Source organism: Mirounga angustirostris, unplaced genomic scaffold (assembly GCF_029215605.1).
Source record: "Mirounga angustirostris isolate CCGP_5_RB_7025 unplaced genomic scaffold, mMirAng1.0.hap1 SCAF_5, whole genome shotgun sequence".
Classification (NCBI taxonomy): domain Eukaryota; kingdom Metazoa; phylum Chordata; class Mammalia; order Carnivora; family Phocidae; genus Mirounga; species Mirounga angustirostris.
The window spans coordinates 122,482,696-122,500,384 of NW_026991713.1; the positions used below are offsets into that span (position 1 = coordinate 122,482,696).

The following is a 17,689-nucleotide window of genomic DNA, read 5'->3' on the forward strand; positions in this document are numbered from 1 at the left end:
TGAGATGAAGATCTGAGCAGAAACCTGAGCAGACACCAACAGTCTTAATGGACTAAGCCACCCAGATCCCCTTTGACATTTTCCTAATCATTTTTAGATGATTTAAACATGAAAACATCCCATCAACCTACTGAAGAAGTATGTATGCCTTGGTGAAAAGAGTTGGCATTTAAAAGGCAGGTGGCTGTGGTCTTTATTCTCACTTTCTAACCAAGTGTGAGGCCACAGAGTTATTTCAGCTCTGGGAGCCTTGTTTTACTCTTTCATAAAAGGGTATAACCACATTACAGGGTTGTTGTGTGGCTGTAAGTTAAAGTATTTTATACAGAACCTGGTTGGCGTATCATATTAAGTAATTATTACATTTTTTAAACATCTCTGTGTGCGACTTAAAGACTTTAAAAACGTTTTCCTGCAGTTACATGTAAATGACCACGGTGAGCTGCAAAAACAAAAAATCTAAGGCAAGGAGACAATTATTATTTTTAGTTTCCTATTCAATCATAAAATGTCTTTCATTAAGCATCTTCTCCTTTTGAATCTTTTCCTTCAATTATGCCAAGGGTCTCGGAGCCTTAATAACGCAGCTGTGATACAGGTAACCGCTGGCCTCATTCAACTAACTGTAAATACTATATGCGGGTTTTTAAGTTTTAACTGATCATTCATGGGTATTAACCCAGCTTTCAAAAATTTGAATAATGGCGTTCATTCACGGCTGAAGTCGGATTAGTATGCCTCCGAGAGATAAAGTAATTTCTGAAATCAAAGGATGGCTTCTAGGTTCAAATAAACTCTGGCTTCCTCCTTTCGTCGGAGGTGAGCGAGCAGGTCCTAATTGGACCTCTCAACGCACTCAGGCCAGCAAAGCCTTCGATTTCACCCACACCATTTCCTCACTTCCCCCGGCACCCACCCCAGGCGCTGGATCGGGAGGCTCACCCGGGCGGCCGCCCCTCCCTCCACGGACGCCCGGAAAACCAACCGCACGTGGAGGCGCCGCCAGCGGAGCTCGGAAACTCCGGTGACCTCACGTGCGACCGTTTGCGATTGCGGATTGAGGAACCTGGGAGGGTGGGACGCGTCGCCGGAAGTGACGCAAGCCGGAAGCGGCTTTCTGCGGAGAAATTGGGGGCGCGGTTTTGAAAAGAGGTCCGAAGGGGGAATGTGAGTGAATAGAGGCCGGTCTGTTTTCCAAACCAGTTCGCAACGGATTAGCTTCTCAATTTTTTTTTTTTTTCCTGTGTATTCTCTGCAACACGAGGGACATGGCTTCACAGTGATTTCCGTGAGCGTCTCTAAAGAAGGACCAAGGACGGGTGTGGTGGAGGTGAGGAAGCCGCTCTAAACTGGCTACGCTGAGGCAGGCGTGGATGTACCTCCGCAATCGCGAATATAACTTGGGAAGAGCGGCGCGATTTTCCGGCCCTCTGGTGGTCCCGGCGCGTGCGGGCGGCTATTCATTGCTAAGACGCTGCTCACTGTTAATTCGGAAAGAGAAAAAAAATCACCGTTTTCCAGCATTTTTTTTTGGAGAACAAAACAATAGGGAAAATGTCCATTTTCCCTAAAATATCTTTGAGACTTGAGGTTGAAAAGTATCTTAAAGAGGGTTTTATGAATAAGGAGGTAGGTAAAATAAACCTGTTAGAGGATATTTGCGAATTTTCAGATGTTTACACACGCTGGAGAAATAGGGGGAAAAAAAACCCCTAAAGCGAGACCTAATCTTTACACCATTGTTTACCACTCTTTTTTCCGACTGTGAAAACTGCCTGTATCTTCCCGCGGGTATTTAATGTTTGCGAGATAAGAGGTGAATGAGGTCTACGTTTCAACACTTAACGAATGTGACAGAAGGGAAGGGAAAAGAGCGGTTATGTATGTGGCAGTAGGCATGGCGCTGAAGGGGTCACAAGAATGAGGGAAAAAGATTCCTGTCGAGAAATTAAGTCCAGTGGAGAAGATACACCCGTGTTCTTAAAGCGCTTGCTGTGGCTCTCAGGTGAAAGGGGTACTATAATGTGTTAATGCCTCTTAAATGCCACTAGTTGTGCTAGGTGATTTGCAGACCTTTACATCTTAATATTAGCAATCTCTCTTTCTTGTTTTTGGTAGAGATTTCTTCTCCATTTTAATAGGTGAGAGAGCTGAGGGTCCAAAGAGTCCTGTAGCTGACCCAAATTGACACCGCTATCAAGTAATAGGACTGAAATCTGAAGCTGAAGAGCTCAGGTATAATGAAAAAATACAGATTTGGAATCCCAGGTCTTTGATTTGTGTCCCTGTGCTTTGAGTAAATTATTTCATACCGTTTAACCTTAATTTCCTTTAATGTGGAAACTGAGGATGTTAAAAGTATTTACCTTACAAGGTTATTTTAAAATATTAACCATAAGTGAATGCAGTTGGTATTGTTCTGGCACGTTAGTCCTCAACAAATACTCATTCCACGTGCTGTTAGCAGTGTCTAGCACAGAAGTCCTCAGCGAATGTTGTCTTTGATTGCCAAGCTCGTGCTCTTTACATTTTACTCTCCTGCCTCTAGGCAACTTTGTATTTTCTAAATCTTTGCTTTTCTTATTCAAAGTAAAGTCTTAAGACTTAAATGTTATTTGTGTATGAAGCTATTAGTGAAGCTATGACTTTTTAGATTTGATTCCTACATTTTATTTCCAAAGATTACATTAAGGGTTATAGAGTATGGGAAGAGAAAATATCTTCTCTGGATTTCAAAGAACTAAAAATATAAGGAGCATATTAAGAGAAAGAGGCATTCAGCAATTTTTCTCGATTTTTAAAATGGTAAATATTGTATTATAGAAGATCCAAATGTCTGTCTTTGACACCATCTCCGCCGCAAACCCACTAACTGTAAATGATTTTACAAAAAAGCCATTCCTTTGTAAAAGTATTGGAGGTAAAGGTATATTCAGTTTTAATAAAAACAAACTAAACTTGAGAAAGTACTAATACTTTGAGGCTGGGGGATTAGTAAGCTGGCAGGTGGTTTATGAAGATGCTGTGAGGCAGGGTACGGTCAAAGATGACAAAAATGGGAAAATACGTGACTCCTAAAGCTTCAGTTAATCACAGGGGGACTTGGTTTTTTGAGTCTTTAAATTTCCACTTCTGACAGGTTATCTTGTTACCTGTCTTTTTGGATGATATTTGTTACATTTAAAAATACCATATTAAAAAGCTGATGTGGATGACCTTGGATGACAGTATCAATGTTACTTATTCAAATATTGGTGTTTTATTTATTTATTTTTATTTTTATTTTTTTAAAGATTTTATTTATTTTTGAGAGAGCGAGAATGAGACAGAGAGAGAGAGTACATGAGAGGGGGGAGGGTCAGAGGGAGAAGCAGGCTCCTCGCTGAGCAGGGAGCCCGATGCGGGACTCGATCCCAGGACTCCGGGATCATGACCTGAGCCGAAGGCAGTCGCTTAACCAACTGAGCCACCCAGGCGCCCCCAAATATTGGTGTTTTAAAAGGCTGCTAATGAATTTGTTCTAGGTATGAGGCTAGCAAGTAAATAGCTGTACAAAATGATGTAATATTTGGTATATTATAAATAGAATAAAATTATGAATTTATATGAATAAGCATAGCAGACATTAATATGTTCAAAATGTTAATAATGCTTTGAAGTTGAGGCAGTGTTTTTTCCAAGCCCTTTATGTTGGGCATTTTGTTAGGTGTTTATTACCACAATTAAACTCCAAAACCCTGTGAAGTATTACATTCTGTTAGTGTTACTAACACACAAACAATATAGCAAAATGAAGTGGAACTGAACAATTGCTGAAAGATGTTTAATAAGAACACGTGTGTGCATAATCTGCTTAATATTTTTTGTTAATTTTTATAATAACATTGAAACATTAACTTGGGGCACCTGGGTGGCTTAGTTGTTAAGTGTCTGCCTTCGGCTCGGGTCATGGTCCCAGGGTCCTGGGATCAAGCCCCACATCGGGCTCCCTGCTCCACGGGAAGCCTGTTTCCCTCTCCCACTCCCCCTGCTTGTGTTCCTTCTCTCCCTGTGTCTCTCTCTGTCAAATAAATAAAAAATCTTTAAAATAAAAAAAAGAAACTAACTTGTTTTTCTGTTTTCAGGTTGTATCTGCTTTTGGGAAACAAGAAGCAGAAAGGAAATTTGAAACTCTGTTAAATCACTTGTCACATCCTCCATCATTCACAACTGTCAGAGTAAATACACATCTAGCCTCAGTGCAACATGTGAAAGATCTGTTGTTTGATGAACTTCAGAAGGTATGTGCAAATTTGCTATTATTTATGTCCATAATTGTGTTTCTGTGTCATGTTGCTCCCCACTAAAATCCTATGAATTTAAAATACTATTCCAATTTTACAAATAAGGAAATCGAAGATCTCGAATGTTAAGTTGTCCAAGTGGTAATGTTAGAGGTAATGGTAAGAACTTGAACCTAGCACTCCTGGTTCTGAATTTATTACAGTGACTGAATAGGTCACTCAGCCCTTCTAGGCCTCAGTACTTCGTCATTAAAATACATATGAAAATACATAGAATACATATGAAAATACATAGAAAACATTCTAACCTTGAAAGCCTGATTTTGTAATAAGTTACCTAATTAGTATCTAAATTAAAAGCAAGAGGCAAGCATGATTAAAGGGCTTGTATTTGTATATTTTAGGCTGTTATTACTCTAGATATAATATTAAGAAGTCTTCAGAGAATTATCACTGGTTTAGTTTTATTATTCTTTAATCTCATTACATTTATTTTTATTTATATTTTTGTTTTAAGAATTTTATTTATTTGGGGGAGAGAGAGAGAGCACGCATGTATGAGTTGAGGGGGGTGGTGGGGAGGAGCAGAGGGAGAGGGATAAGCAAGCTCCATGCTTAGTGTGGAGCCTGAGGCAGGGCTTGATCTTACAACCCTGAGATCATGACCTGAGCCAAAATCAAGAGTTGGATGCTTAACCAACTGAGCAACCCAGGTGCCTGTAATCTCATTACATTTAGAATGTTTGTCATACTATCTTTAAGAACAGTTTTATAAATTTTAAGTTGTGATAGATGACCATGTTATAAGAACGATCAGCTATGGTATCTGAGTATGTGAGACCCAAACTTAGTATAATAATAAGACTTAGAAGAAAACTAATCTGATTTTGAGTTATTGATAGTGATAATTTTATTGAGAGTAATGTCATAGGGCATAAAATATAAGCAGTTCCTCTAGGCAACTAAAATTATTACTTTTATGTGGTTATGCATATGTTTTCAACTAGTAGAAAGTGTTCTGAGGCCCATCACAAGTGTCCATAACTCATGCAGATCCAGATTATTTTGTTTTCTAACAAATTATTCCTAGAACCTAGATATTGTATTCCAGTCCAGTGGGCCTATATGATCTTACAGACCAAGTATCTAGGATAAGGCATACAGAATCACTCTGGGTGGACTTTGAGTCCCTCAAAGTTTAAGAGTAGACAGAGAAGGTTGGGTCGTAAGCCCTTGATAGGCAGAGCAGGGAGCCTGATGCAGGGCTCGATCCCCATGACCTGAGCCAAAGGCAGACTCTTAACTGACTGAGCCACTCAGGCACCCTTACATTTCAGATTTCTTAGTAGCCATCTGTTAGGTAAGGTTGGTCTGAAATCTCCTTTGCCTGGAAGAAGCAAAAGTCAAAGCTGTTGACTTGGTAGATATATAGATTGCTAAAATACAAATTTTTTCTCTTACCAACTTGGAAATAAATTGATTTTAAGAGTTTTTCTAGGTAGTATATGGATACCACAGGGCAATGGAAATATCTATTATTGTTACTATTCTTTCATGTAGTATGTGAAAATTCATGATTTAAAATCCCTAGCCTACATGGCAGAGACTTGTTCTGAAATATTTGCATGTTGCTCGCCCTTAGACTATAGTGTCCTTGCTATCCTGCTATTCTGCTTTTTATTCTGATAAGTGCAGTGCCCAGTTATTTTCTGCCAGCAACAATGGTGTGCTGGTACATATCGAAAAATCCACTTTCTGGGAAAAACAACCCTTTGTAGCATTTGCTGATTTCAGTGGTGTAAATGCTCCCACTGTGGTCAAATCAAGCTGCCAGTGTGACCTTGAAATTTGCCAGAGATGCACATAATTGGTTCTCCTGAGACTGTGAGCTGGCCTTGGCACGTATACTCCTGGTCATGCACCCATTTCTAGTCTGAAGACCAAGTATGATAGAGGATACTGAAAATCCTGAACTTTTGCCAAAAAGCATTTATTTCCCTCAGCAAAACTGACATGGCATTCAGTATTAGTGGTATATAATTTTAATAATCTCATTCCTTAATGTCCTATTCAGAACTTTTCCTTAGAAGTGTACTATAAGGGGGCGCCTGGGTGGCTCAGTCCTTGGGTGTCTGCCTTCGGCTCAGGTCATGATCCCAGGGTCCTGGGGTCGAGCCCCACGTCAGGCTCCCTGCTCGGCGGGAAGCCTGCTTTTCCCTCTCCCACTCCCCTTGCTTGTGTTCCCTCTCTCGCTGTGTCTCTCTCTGTCAAATAAGTAAAATCTTTAAAAAAAAAAAAGTACACTATAGGGGCGCCTGGGTGGCTCAATCGTTAAGCTGCTACCTTCGGCTCAGGGTGTGATCCCGGGGTTCTGGGATCGAGCCCTGTGTAGGGCTCCCTGCTCAGCAGGGAGCCTGCTTCTCCTTCTCTCACTCCCTCTGCTTGTGTTCCCTCTGTAGCTGTCTCTCTCTCTCTCTGTCAAATAAATAAATAAAATCTTTAAAAAAAAAAAAAAGAGTACTGTATGCAATTCTGTATTGGATATGTATTATCAAAATAAGTCACCTAAGGTAAACATGGGTTGTGTTTTATAAAGCCAAACTGTAAACAAAATTGAACCTTATAAAGAAATCGAGATACTTCAGAAAATACAGAGGAAAACAGTTGTTTTGAAATCTTTGTTTTTTATAGTATGTGGAATAAAGTGAGAATATCCTAAACCAAGCTTCATGCTCTGCTAGGTAATGACAATGAAAAGACCTGTAAATTGAAATTTATCAATTACATTGATGGCTTCATAATTCTGTTTATTTTTAACAGCAGTTTAATGGATTAAGTGTTCCTATTCTTCAACATCCAGACCTTCAGGATGTCTTACTTATTCCTGTTATTGGACCTAGGTTTGTAACTATTTCATTTTCAAATTAAATTCTTCTAAAAATTTGTAACAGGTTTTTTTCTTACTGTGTGGTGATAATCCTAAGTTTCTGTATTATTAGCAACTTCATATAGACAGTTCAGAAATTCATAAATGCAACTTCATATTCTATCATGGAAGATATTACAAAAGACTAGGAATGGACCCAGGTTCCTTGAAAGTAATGCATTTTAGGTCCATTTGGTGTGGTGATGGGTAGTTTTTCCTCCTCCTTAGTAAGAAACTTCATTTGTTTACTTATATGTATTAAGAGAGTCCACTGCTAATTTAAATCTGTTTTTGAGCTGCCACAAAAAATACAAAGTAACATATTTCCCACTTTCATAGCTGATGTGTTTGTAAAATTTTATTAATTCACAATTAGGTTAAATTACTATGTATATTCTATGAGTAGAATGGGCATTGTTCTCATTTATATATTTGTAAGGCATATGTTTGAAAATTGGAGGTGGGGAAAGCTTTCATATTTTCATGGGAGTTCAATTCCCAAGGAATGTTTTTAAATCCCTAATTACAGTTTAATTTTTTTATGCCCCTAAGAATTATAATAAATAGAAAAACGCTCATTTTGTTAAAGCTTGAAAATAATTTAGTGGTCAGTAGTTAAGCAGTGGTTCAGTAAATTATGGTTTATTGTGCAGTGGAATATTATATGGGCTTTAATGGGAGAGAATTATATGTACCAATAAGAGAAGATAGTCACAATTAAGTATCAAAAGGAGGTTGCCATGTATAGGATAATTACACTTTTTGTTGCAATTACAAAAAACAACTACACATTTATGTATATTTACTTATATATAGAAAAAAGTCCAAAGGCTTTAACATACCTAACTATTAATAGAGGTTAATTTTGAGTGGTTAACTCTGAAGAGGTTGGATTGGGAGAAAAGGGGTAAGAGATTTTCACTTGTAACATTTGTGTTATTTTTACTATAAGCATGTATTCCTTTTGCAATTAAAAACAAAAGGATTCTGTGAGTTCCTTATTCTGTTTCTTAAGATGAAATTTTATTTTTTTAAAGATTTTATTTATTTGTCAGAGACAGAGGGAACACAAGCAGGGGGAGTGGGAGAGGGAGAAGTGGGCTTCCTGCTGAGTAGGGAGCCCATTGCGGGGCTCGATCCCAGGACCCTGGGATCATAACCTGAGCTGAAGGCAGATGCTTAATGACTGAGCGACCCAGGCACCCCGAGATGAAATTTGTAGACCGTGAAATGGAGAGATCTCATTTAAGTGTACCATTTGCTGAGTTTCCCCAAATTTGTACAGCTGTGTAGCCAAGACCCACCTCAATCAAGGTAGAGAGATGTCCATAATTCTCCCTGATTCTATATAATGTATTTCATTCTTTTTATTTTATTTTTTTTTAAAGATTTTGAGAGAGAGCACAGGAGTGGGGCGTGGGCAGAGGGGCAAAGGGAGAGGCAGAAGCAGGCTTCCCCCTGAGCCGGGAGTTGGACTCTGGGCTCAATCCCAGGACCCTGGGATCATGACCTGAGCTGAAGGCAGATGCTTAACTGACTGAGCCACCCAGGTGCCCCTATTTCATTATTTTTATTTTTATTTTATTATTATTATTATTTTTTTTTTTTTTTCTTAAAGATTTTATTTGACAGCGAGAGGAGGAACACAAGCAGGGGGAGTGGGAGAGGGAGAGCAGGCCTCCCGCAGAGCAAGGAGCCCGACACGGGGCTCGATCCCAGGACCCCGGGACCACGACCTGAGCCGAAGGCAGACGCTTAACGACTGAGCCACCCAGGCGCCCCTATTATTATTATTTTTTAAGATTTTATTTATTTGACAGAGAGAGACACAGCGAGAGAGGGAACACAAGCAGGGGGAGTGGGAGAGGGAGAAGCAGGCTTCCTGTGGAACAGGGAGCCCGATGTGGGGCTCAATCCGAGGATCCTGGGATCATGACCTGAGCCGAAGGCAAACGCTTAATGACTGAGCCACCCAGGCACCCTTATTTCATTCTTTTTAATATCTGCATACTTTTTAAATATTTTTTTCATCCCTCTATTGATGGACATTTAATTTTTTCCTGTTTCTCATTATTACCAACAGTGAATATTCTAAGGAGGTTTCTTTGTGAACTTGCATAAGCATGTCTACAGGATAAGTTGGTACAACAAGGAATCACTGGTTCACTGGTCTGTGCATATTTTAGTTTGAGACATACTGCCTTCTAAAAAGTTTTACCAGTTAATGTTTCTAGCAATATATGAGAAATTCTCAATCTTTCATTCTTGCTAATACTGGGCATGCTAGTCCTTTTAAAGTATTTAGATGATTTAACTTTAATTATTTTCTGAATTTAGTACCCTTTCGTCCTATTCTTTGTAGTGATCTAGACACTCAGAATGTTAGTGAACTATAAAACACAAATGATGGGCTATGAGAGGAAAGTATTCAAAAATCATCTAGGATTATAGATTCACCTACCTACCTTTCACTTCTAAAAGGAGCAAGTCAATTCTTTTTTGTTTTTAAAACTCATTATCACTATTATTTTTATGACTTTCCACTATGAAAAATGAGGAAATTCTTACACTTAAATTTTATCCCCTAAAACCTCCACCAGCCAATTTTTATTTACTGTGTTAGTTCTTTAAGCATTGCATAGGCTTATAACATTGTTATTCTAGAAGCACAATTCAAATGGATGCTGTGCTTACTTTTAGTCCCAATAGTTCATTCCTGAGTTCTTTGTCTTGATTACTGTCTTGGTTGGTGAGTATAGTAATTTATCAGGTCTGCAGCACCTGTTTCCCGTTCCAAAGTTAAGTATTCTCATCTCCAAAGTATTTGCTTTCTTGCTGGTGAATTGCCTGTTGCCTTTATATTTAAACAATAGATTGGCCGATTATAGTACTTTCAGGTTCCATGTTATTTCTCTTAGCACTTTGTAGACATTGCTTTCACAATGTTACGGCATCAGGTGTTGCTGTGAAGAAAAAATCAGAGGCCCCCGCCAACAGCATCTTAGTTTTCGCTTGGAGATCTACAAATTCTCCATCATTTAACTTTAGAAACTGGGCTAGGATATAGCGTGATTATTACCATTCTCTCTTACTTTTTAATGAAACCGTGTAACTTTTTAGTTACAAGTCTGCCAGTAGTTCTGTGACTATTTTTCTGTATTCTCTATAAGAACACTAGGGGGCGCCTGGGTGACTCAGTAGGTTAAGTGTCTCTGCCTCCAGCTCAGGTCTGGGATCCTGCCCCAGGAGCCCCCTGTCGGACTCCTTGCTCAGCGGGCAGTATGCTTCTCCTTCTCCCTTTGCCCCTCCCCCTGCTTCTGCGCTCATGTGCTCTCTCTGTCTCTGTCTCTCTTTCTCTATCTCTCAAAGGAATAAATAAAATCTTAAAAAAATAACCACTAGGACTGTAGGTTGGATTTCCAGTGCATGTAGCCCCTTGTGTTGGTGATTGACTAGAAGGACTCACACGACTCATTATGTAGTTGTGCTCATGGTGAAGATTTATTATAGGAAAGGACACAAAAACAAAATCTGCAAAGGGAAGGGTACATGGGGCAAAGTCTGGAGGAAGCCAGGCACAAGCTTCCAAGAGACCTCTCCCCCACAGGGTTCCTAGGATATGCTTAATTCCTCTAGCAACAAATTGTGACGAGAGTAAAACAGTTGTCTAGGAGGGAAGCTCATTCGAGACTCAGTGGCCAAGTTTTTTATTGGGCACTGGTCATGTTGGCACCCTCTGGCCGGCATGTACCAAAATTTCAGGCTCCCAAAAGGAAAACAGGTGTTCAGAACAAAGCATATTGCTTGTACAAACATTTAGGAACAATAATCTACTCTTATCATTATGGAAGTTTTTCAGTCACTGCTGGGAACTGTTTCCCAGTCACGTTTCCAGATGCCAGCCAAGGGTTGACCTTGCAAGCAGGCCTTTCTAAAAATAGCAGTCTCAAGCCTGTTGTGTTCTTTCTTATTTTGGAGGCTCTCTTATTGTTTATTTCCCAGTTCACTACTTTCTGTTTCTTATCTAGTTTTTCTTCTATCCCGTTTTTGAGTTTTTCCTTTTCCTTTTGAAAAATATAAAGACGTATTTGAAACTTTTTTCTTTGGGTTTTTTTTTTTTTTTTTTTGGTATTACCTATGTATGGGTCCCATGTTGAATGAATCCTTTCTGCTTCTTTAACTCACTGAGTGGAAACAGTTGCATTCACATAGCTTCTTCTAGTAGGCAGTTTGCTCAAAAATGATATAGAATGGGGTAAAAGTGTGTCCCTAGACACCTAAACAGATGTGTTTTCAAAAATGCTTTCACCAGGTTTTCCCTAGTGGCACATTTCTAGCCCTGGTGAGCAGAGCTGATAAAGACTGAGGCTCTTTGTGAAGGGTTCCAGCTCACAGCTTTTTTTTGCATGGGGCTTTAATTATTTCTGCTTAGTTAACTCTATTGAGGAGCACCAAACTTGGTTGCTACTTCCCTTTCCTTAGCTACTTCTAGGCAGTTTATCCAGATTTGTCAGGGAAAGTGCAGATGCCTGCTTTGCCGCAGCTGACAACCCTGTTCCTCTTTCAGCTTTATCTGCTGTGAATGGGACTCTAACAACACCTCAGATTCTTGTTTCTCAACCTGAGCCCCCAGTCCGGGTTCTAAGTAATAAATATTTGATTAGGCCTCCAGGAGCTTTTCCTTTTCAGAGATTTTCATACCCTGTTGAGGAACTAGGTTTGATCCACATTTCTCTGTGTCAGACAGTTATTCCTCCTCAGTGGGAATATAGCCGTTTCTTAGCTTTATTATAAATGGCATGTCCTTCTCAGATCGTTGTTTCTTTCTTCATTTCTACGGACTTCAGAAAAAGAAATACACTCTTAGTCTTTTACTGATCTTTTACTGGAAACTCAATATCACATAATTATTTTTATTTATTTATTTATTTATTTTTTAAGATTTTATTTATTTGACATAGAGATAGCGAGAGCAGGAACACAAGCAGCGGGAGGGGGAGAGGGAGAAGCAGGCCTCCCCCCGAGGAGGGAGCCCGATGTGGGACTCGATCCCAGGACCCTGGGATCGTGACCTGAGCCGAAGGCAGACGCTTAACGACTGAGCCACCCAGGCGCCCTCACATAATTATTTAAAATATCAAAATATAGGTTAAACTGTGTTTGTAGATAATGAACAATTTTAAAAGTAATTTCTCACCATAAATTCAGGTTCCCCCAGTTTATTTAAATATGATACATAATATACTGATTAACTATATATTTAATGTTTTTTAAAGTTTTATCATTGGTAATATAATGAGATGGAACATAAGGTTGTAGTGTTGAATTTAATAGTATCAGTGTCAACTTTATTAAAAAACTTAGGAGAAAATTGAATGCCAGGCTTCTTTTGATGAGTGTTTTTTTAACATTCTACCCAAACAGCATTTTCTGAAGACTGATTTTATGTTAGTAGAATTTTTTAAGTCAACATTCAATTCATAATTTTTAAGAATCTCTACATTTTTTTGTTCGTGCACCTCCCTTTTTAACAAAAATTTCAACAAAGTATTTTTAACAGGTCAGAAAATTTTCTTTTCCTTCACAATGAATAACTAACCTAGTAGCATAATTCTCTTGATCCAAATGAGGCTGGATTTGCGTCTCTCAGCGTGCTTGATTTCAGTCTTTCATAGTTGTCTTGCTACTACCAGCACTTTAATATTTCAGTTGCTGTTTGTGTATATGAAATAATACGGTATATGCAATAGAATATTCAAGTAATTGCACAAAAATGGATGATTAAGTACAGATGGCAATCCTGCTGAAAAAGAGATATTGGTTGGCATGCAATAATATACAACATCTTAAAATTATAATCATTATGTCCTATTTGGTGTGGAGTTGCTAATATGTGCAGTTAAATGCCAAATGGAGGGGCGCCTGGGTGGCTCAGTCAGTTAAGCGTGTGCCTTCAGCTCGGGTCATGATCCTGGGGTCCTGGGATTGAGCCCCGCATTGGGCTTCTTCCTCATCGGGGAGTCTGCTTCTCCCTCTTCCTCTGCCCTGTGCGCTCTCTCTCTCTCACGCTGTTTCAAATAAATAAAATCCTAAAAAAAAAAACCACCGCCAAATGAATAAATTCATATTTTTATATATATTTTAGTGGGACATTCTCATAATTCCACTCTTTGTAATTGATAGACACCTCATTTTTAAAGCTATTTTACTAGTTTTTTTCTTAATCTGAGTGCCTTCATACTATTTCCCTCCTATCTGTATTACTGTAGTATCAGAAAATCCTTTCTTTAATGTTGGTTCACTTCTTTATTTGTAAATATTGTAATAAAAAATTAAGCTTTTAGCATGTTTTATGGCTCTGCATCAACTCTTACATTTCCTTTTATCTTTGCTGCCTCAAACTCTCCCCTTCAGCAAAGCTGAATTACACCTTGATACTTGCATATATGGCATCTTATGTTTTTATACAATTAGTCCTAGTGTTGAGGGATCCCCAAGACCACTCCCTGGCTTGATGACTCTAGGATGACTCATAGGATTCAGCATATAGTAGTACTTGTGACTATGGCTCGTTCCAGTGAAGTGATCTGAAGCAGAATCAGCAAAGGGAGGGGGCACATGGGAAAAAGTACAGGGAAAACCAGTTGAAAGCTTACAGAATTCTCTTCCAATGCAGTCACATAGGAAACACTTAATTCCCTCAGGAACAGGTTTGACAACTTGTAAGATGTTGCCAACCAGGGAAATTCATTAGCGACTCAGTGTCCAGGATTTTTATTTGGGACGGTCATGTAGGCATTCCCTGCCTGGCACATGCCCACATTCTGGCCTCTCAGAAGGAAAGTCATTGTTGGCCATAAACCATACTATTTGTACAGATGATTTAGTTAATAGCAGGTATCCTTCTGAAATCTAAGTTCCCAGATGGCAGCCAAGAACCAACCTTGTAACCATGCTGTCCAAAGAAAGGATAGTAATTCACGACTCTTATGTTAACTCTTTTTTTCCATAGTCTTTCTGTCCTCTCCATGAAATGGTTATTCCCATAAAAACATTCTGATTAAAACTACAAGGTTCCATTTCCCAAGACATTTTTTAATTGGTGCTATGTGTAAGACCCAAGGGTGTTACAAAGATGAATGAAATGTAGTTGATTCATTTAAAAACGGGAAACCTTCATATGAGTCAGACTGTTAAAAGTGCTACAGTGAAGGTATTATTGAAGTACCATCAGCACAGAATAGAAAGGACTGAGTGAAAGGAAGTTGGTAAAGATTTTCTTCAAGTAGATAATATTTCAGTTGAGCCTTGAAGGTGATTAGGCATTAGGCTGATGGGTTAAGATGGTCAAGGGTATGTGAGGTGGAGAGAAAGCAAAAGTATGGAGGCATGAAAATGTAAGGTGGCTCGTGACAAAGTGATCAGGTTTGGCTACTTAGTTGCTTTTTCAGAGAGGGTGGTGAAACATGAGATTGAAGAAGTTGGGAGAGGCAAGCTGTGAAGTGTAAAAGATTTTTTTTTAAGTAAGGAATGTTTAGTTTTTTGCTTAGAACCAAAGAATAGGAGCCAAAGAATACTGGTAGTAGCATAAAGCTATTTTTCCAACTGCATGGAGATCATGATCCACTAGTAGGTTGTAAAATCAATTTAATGACTTTTTTTAGCATTTTTTAAAAAAGAAATGGGTATTTCATAATGTATCATATTGCACTGTACATACTGAAGGTGTTTCATGAAACATTTGATGTAAATATAAGTGTGTATAAATGCATGTGTGTATACATACATACACACGTGTCCTGAGTTGTGATATTAAGTGCATTTCTGTGGGTTACAGTCCAAAAAGATTGAAAAAAATTTTAAAAGAAGATAAATTCTAAGACTGGAAATAAATTAGGAAATCGTTTCAGAGTGTTTTATTTCCAACAGTGTGGTAATCTAGATAACCTGAAAATGTTTCTGCTACAGACACCTAGGAATACTAAATAAAAAATAAGGCCATAAAATGCACAACTGAGTGATTGAGAATATAAGTGAGATATTTAGGGGTTAGAATGAAGAGTAACTGAAAACAGAGCTAATATTTGGGGATTAGGAGATGTGGGAGAGGAGGTGGTCAGTGTTCTAAATTTAGGGGTTTTCCTTTTATTTTTTTTTTTTAAGATTTTATTTATTTTTTGACAGACAGCAAGAGAGGGAACACAAGGAGGGAGAGTGGGAGAGGGAGAAGCAGTCTTCCCGCTGAGCAGGGAGCCTGACGCAGGGCTCAATCCCAGGACTCTGGGATCATGACCTGAGCCTAAGGCAGACAGACGCTTAATGACTGAGCCATCCAGGCACCCCCTAGGGACTTTCCTTTTAATGTAGGAAATAACAGGGTATGAACACTAGGAGGTGAGAAATATCCAGCAGTCAGTGCAAGACAATAATTAAGGAGTTGGGAGTTCTCTTATCTTTTTTCAAATTTTATTATTTATTATCTATTTTATTTATTAGAGAATGCACAAGTTGCGGGGGGGGGGGGAGGGGGAGGAAGAAGCAGATTCCCTGCTGAGCAGGGAGCCTGATGCGGGGCTCGATCCCCGAGATCATGACCCGAGCTGAAGGCAGCCGCTTAACCGACTGAGCCACCCAGGCACCCTTGGATCTGTCTTGTCTTAGAGTCTGGATTGAAGAAAACAAATCTGTGATTGTGGAACTGTAGTTCCATACCTCATAAAGGTTTGGAATTGAGATTCATGCTACCCAAGTGGTCAAACATGAGAATATACAGATCGTTTTCTAAGTGATTATTGAAAGCCTGAGGTCACCAAGAGTAGAATGCAAGGTGAGAAGAGATGCAGCATGTTTTGGAACATGGGGGAATGGAACTCTTTTAAGAAGTAGATAGGGAACGAGCAGTGAGAACGTGAGAGACAAACAAGTGGTACAAAACTGAGAAGCTCAGTGAGATAGGACTATCTGGAGATCACGGAAGGAAGATATGACAGGCTCCGTTCCCCCAGCAAGGAGTTGTAACCACACATGTGAGATGTAGCCAACCACGAACATGCATGAGGGACTCAGTGCTTAAGGTCTTTATTTAGGGCTGATCAGATAGGCACCCCCTGACTTTTGAAAAAGTCTTTCTGTGTATTAGAAGTGATACTCAGTTGTTAGTGGTCTAAGGAATGAATGGAAGGTGAGAAATTGGAAAACACTCAAAAAAGTTGGACAGTAAAGGAAAAGTAAAAGACATCTTCTTCTGGTTAAAATATGAATAGTTGAGAGACTCTGGACTCTGCAGGAACCAAACTGAGGGTTATAGAAGGGTGTGTGTGGGGGGGGGGCATTGGGTAACCGGGTGATGGGTATTAAGGAGGGCACATGTGGTGATGAGCACTGGGTGTTATACGCAAGTAATGAATCATTGAACACTACATCAAAAACTAATGGTGTACTATATGCTGGCTAATTGAACATAATAATAAAAAAATAATTTAAAAAATTTAAAAAAATAAATAAAATATGAATAGTTGACCACACAGCAGTACACCATTTTAGAGATGCTTTTGAATTCCTTGTATATTGTCTGTTTTAGTCTTTGAAGGTAAGGACTTTATTTTTCTTCCTTCTAATGCTATTATGGAAACAGCAGTGCTCTTTAAATGATTAAGCAGTTTTTGGTGCTACTTTATTGCCTTCTACCAGATAGACCTCTTTCTATTTTTTTTTTTCCTCAAGTGTGCCCCATCTCCCTCTCTAAACTACTTCCTCTATATTTATCCTTCTTTTTTTCTGCTTGCTTTTTCTTATTTATTCATTCATTGGCATTATCTTGGGACAGTCAGGAGAAAAGAGGTTATTTAGGGTTTAGATTGAAACATTAAAAAGTTTGGTAGGGGTTGGAGGTGTATTACTGTGTTAAAATTGCTCATCTTACATCCCTAGGAAGAATATAAAAAAACAACATTGTGAAGCAGTTGTTGGAGCACAATGTGGCAATGCGGTGTTAAGAGGAGCCCATGTCTATGTTCCAGGAATTGTGTCAGCTTCAAAACGTAAGTATAATGTTTCAGCCTCTCTGTACAAGAAAAGATTCTTTAAAATCTGTATACATTATCAAGTGGAAAATGTATTAAACTATCATTCAGATGTATTTCAAATTTACTTTTATCAGATATTTTTTTTTTTAAAGATTTTATTTATTTATTTGACAGAGAGAGACACAGCGAGAGAGGGAACACAAGCAGAGGGAGTGGGAGAGGGACAAGCAGGCTTCCCGCCGAGCAGGGAACCCGATGTGGGGCTCGATCCCAGGACCCTGGGACCATGACCTGAGCCGAAGGCAGACGCTTAACAACTGAGCCACCCAGGCGCCCCCAAATATTTTTCAAGTTTTACATTTGGCATAGCCAGAAAGAGATTTATCTGATATGGTCTCACAAATTGGGCATCCATATGTGGTTTCTTTGCCAATTTTTTTCTTTCCATAAAAGAG

General features: G+C 39.0%; 1 protein-coding gene across 7 annotated transcripts in view; it reads left to right on the top strand.

The window, feature by feature from the left end:
• Positions 1 to 1,107: 1,107 nt before the first annotated feature.
• NSUN6 (NOP2/Sun RNA methyltransferase 6) overlaps positions 1,108 to 17,689 on the top strand; it is a 72,330-nt gene continuing 55,748 nt past the window's right edge. For 5 of the 7 annotated variants that reach the window (XR_010411693.1, XR_010411691.1, XR_010411692.1 and 2 more), the window contains exons 1-4: positions 1,109 to 1,629; positions 4,125 to 4,280; positions 7,104 to 7,183; positions 17,140 to 17,249. Coding sequence is in view for 1 of the 7 variants with exons in the window: in XM_045874317.3 (XP_045730273.1) it covers positions 1,555 to 1,629; positions 4,125 to 4,280; positions 7,104 to 7,183; positions 17,140 to 17,249 (421 nt within the window). In the remaining 6 variants the exon portion in view is untranslated. Of the gene's footprint in view, positions 1,630 to 4,124; positions 4,281 to 7,103; positions 7,184 to 17,139; positions 17,250 to 17,689 lie in introns of those variants that run through there. The other 2 variants (XR_008506044.2, XR_010411694.1) reach the window with 2 other exon arrangements.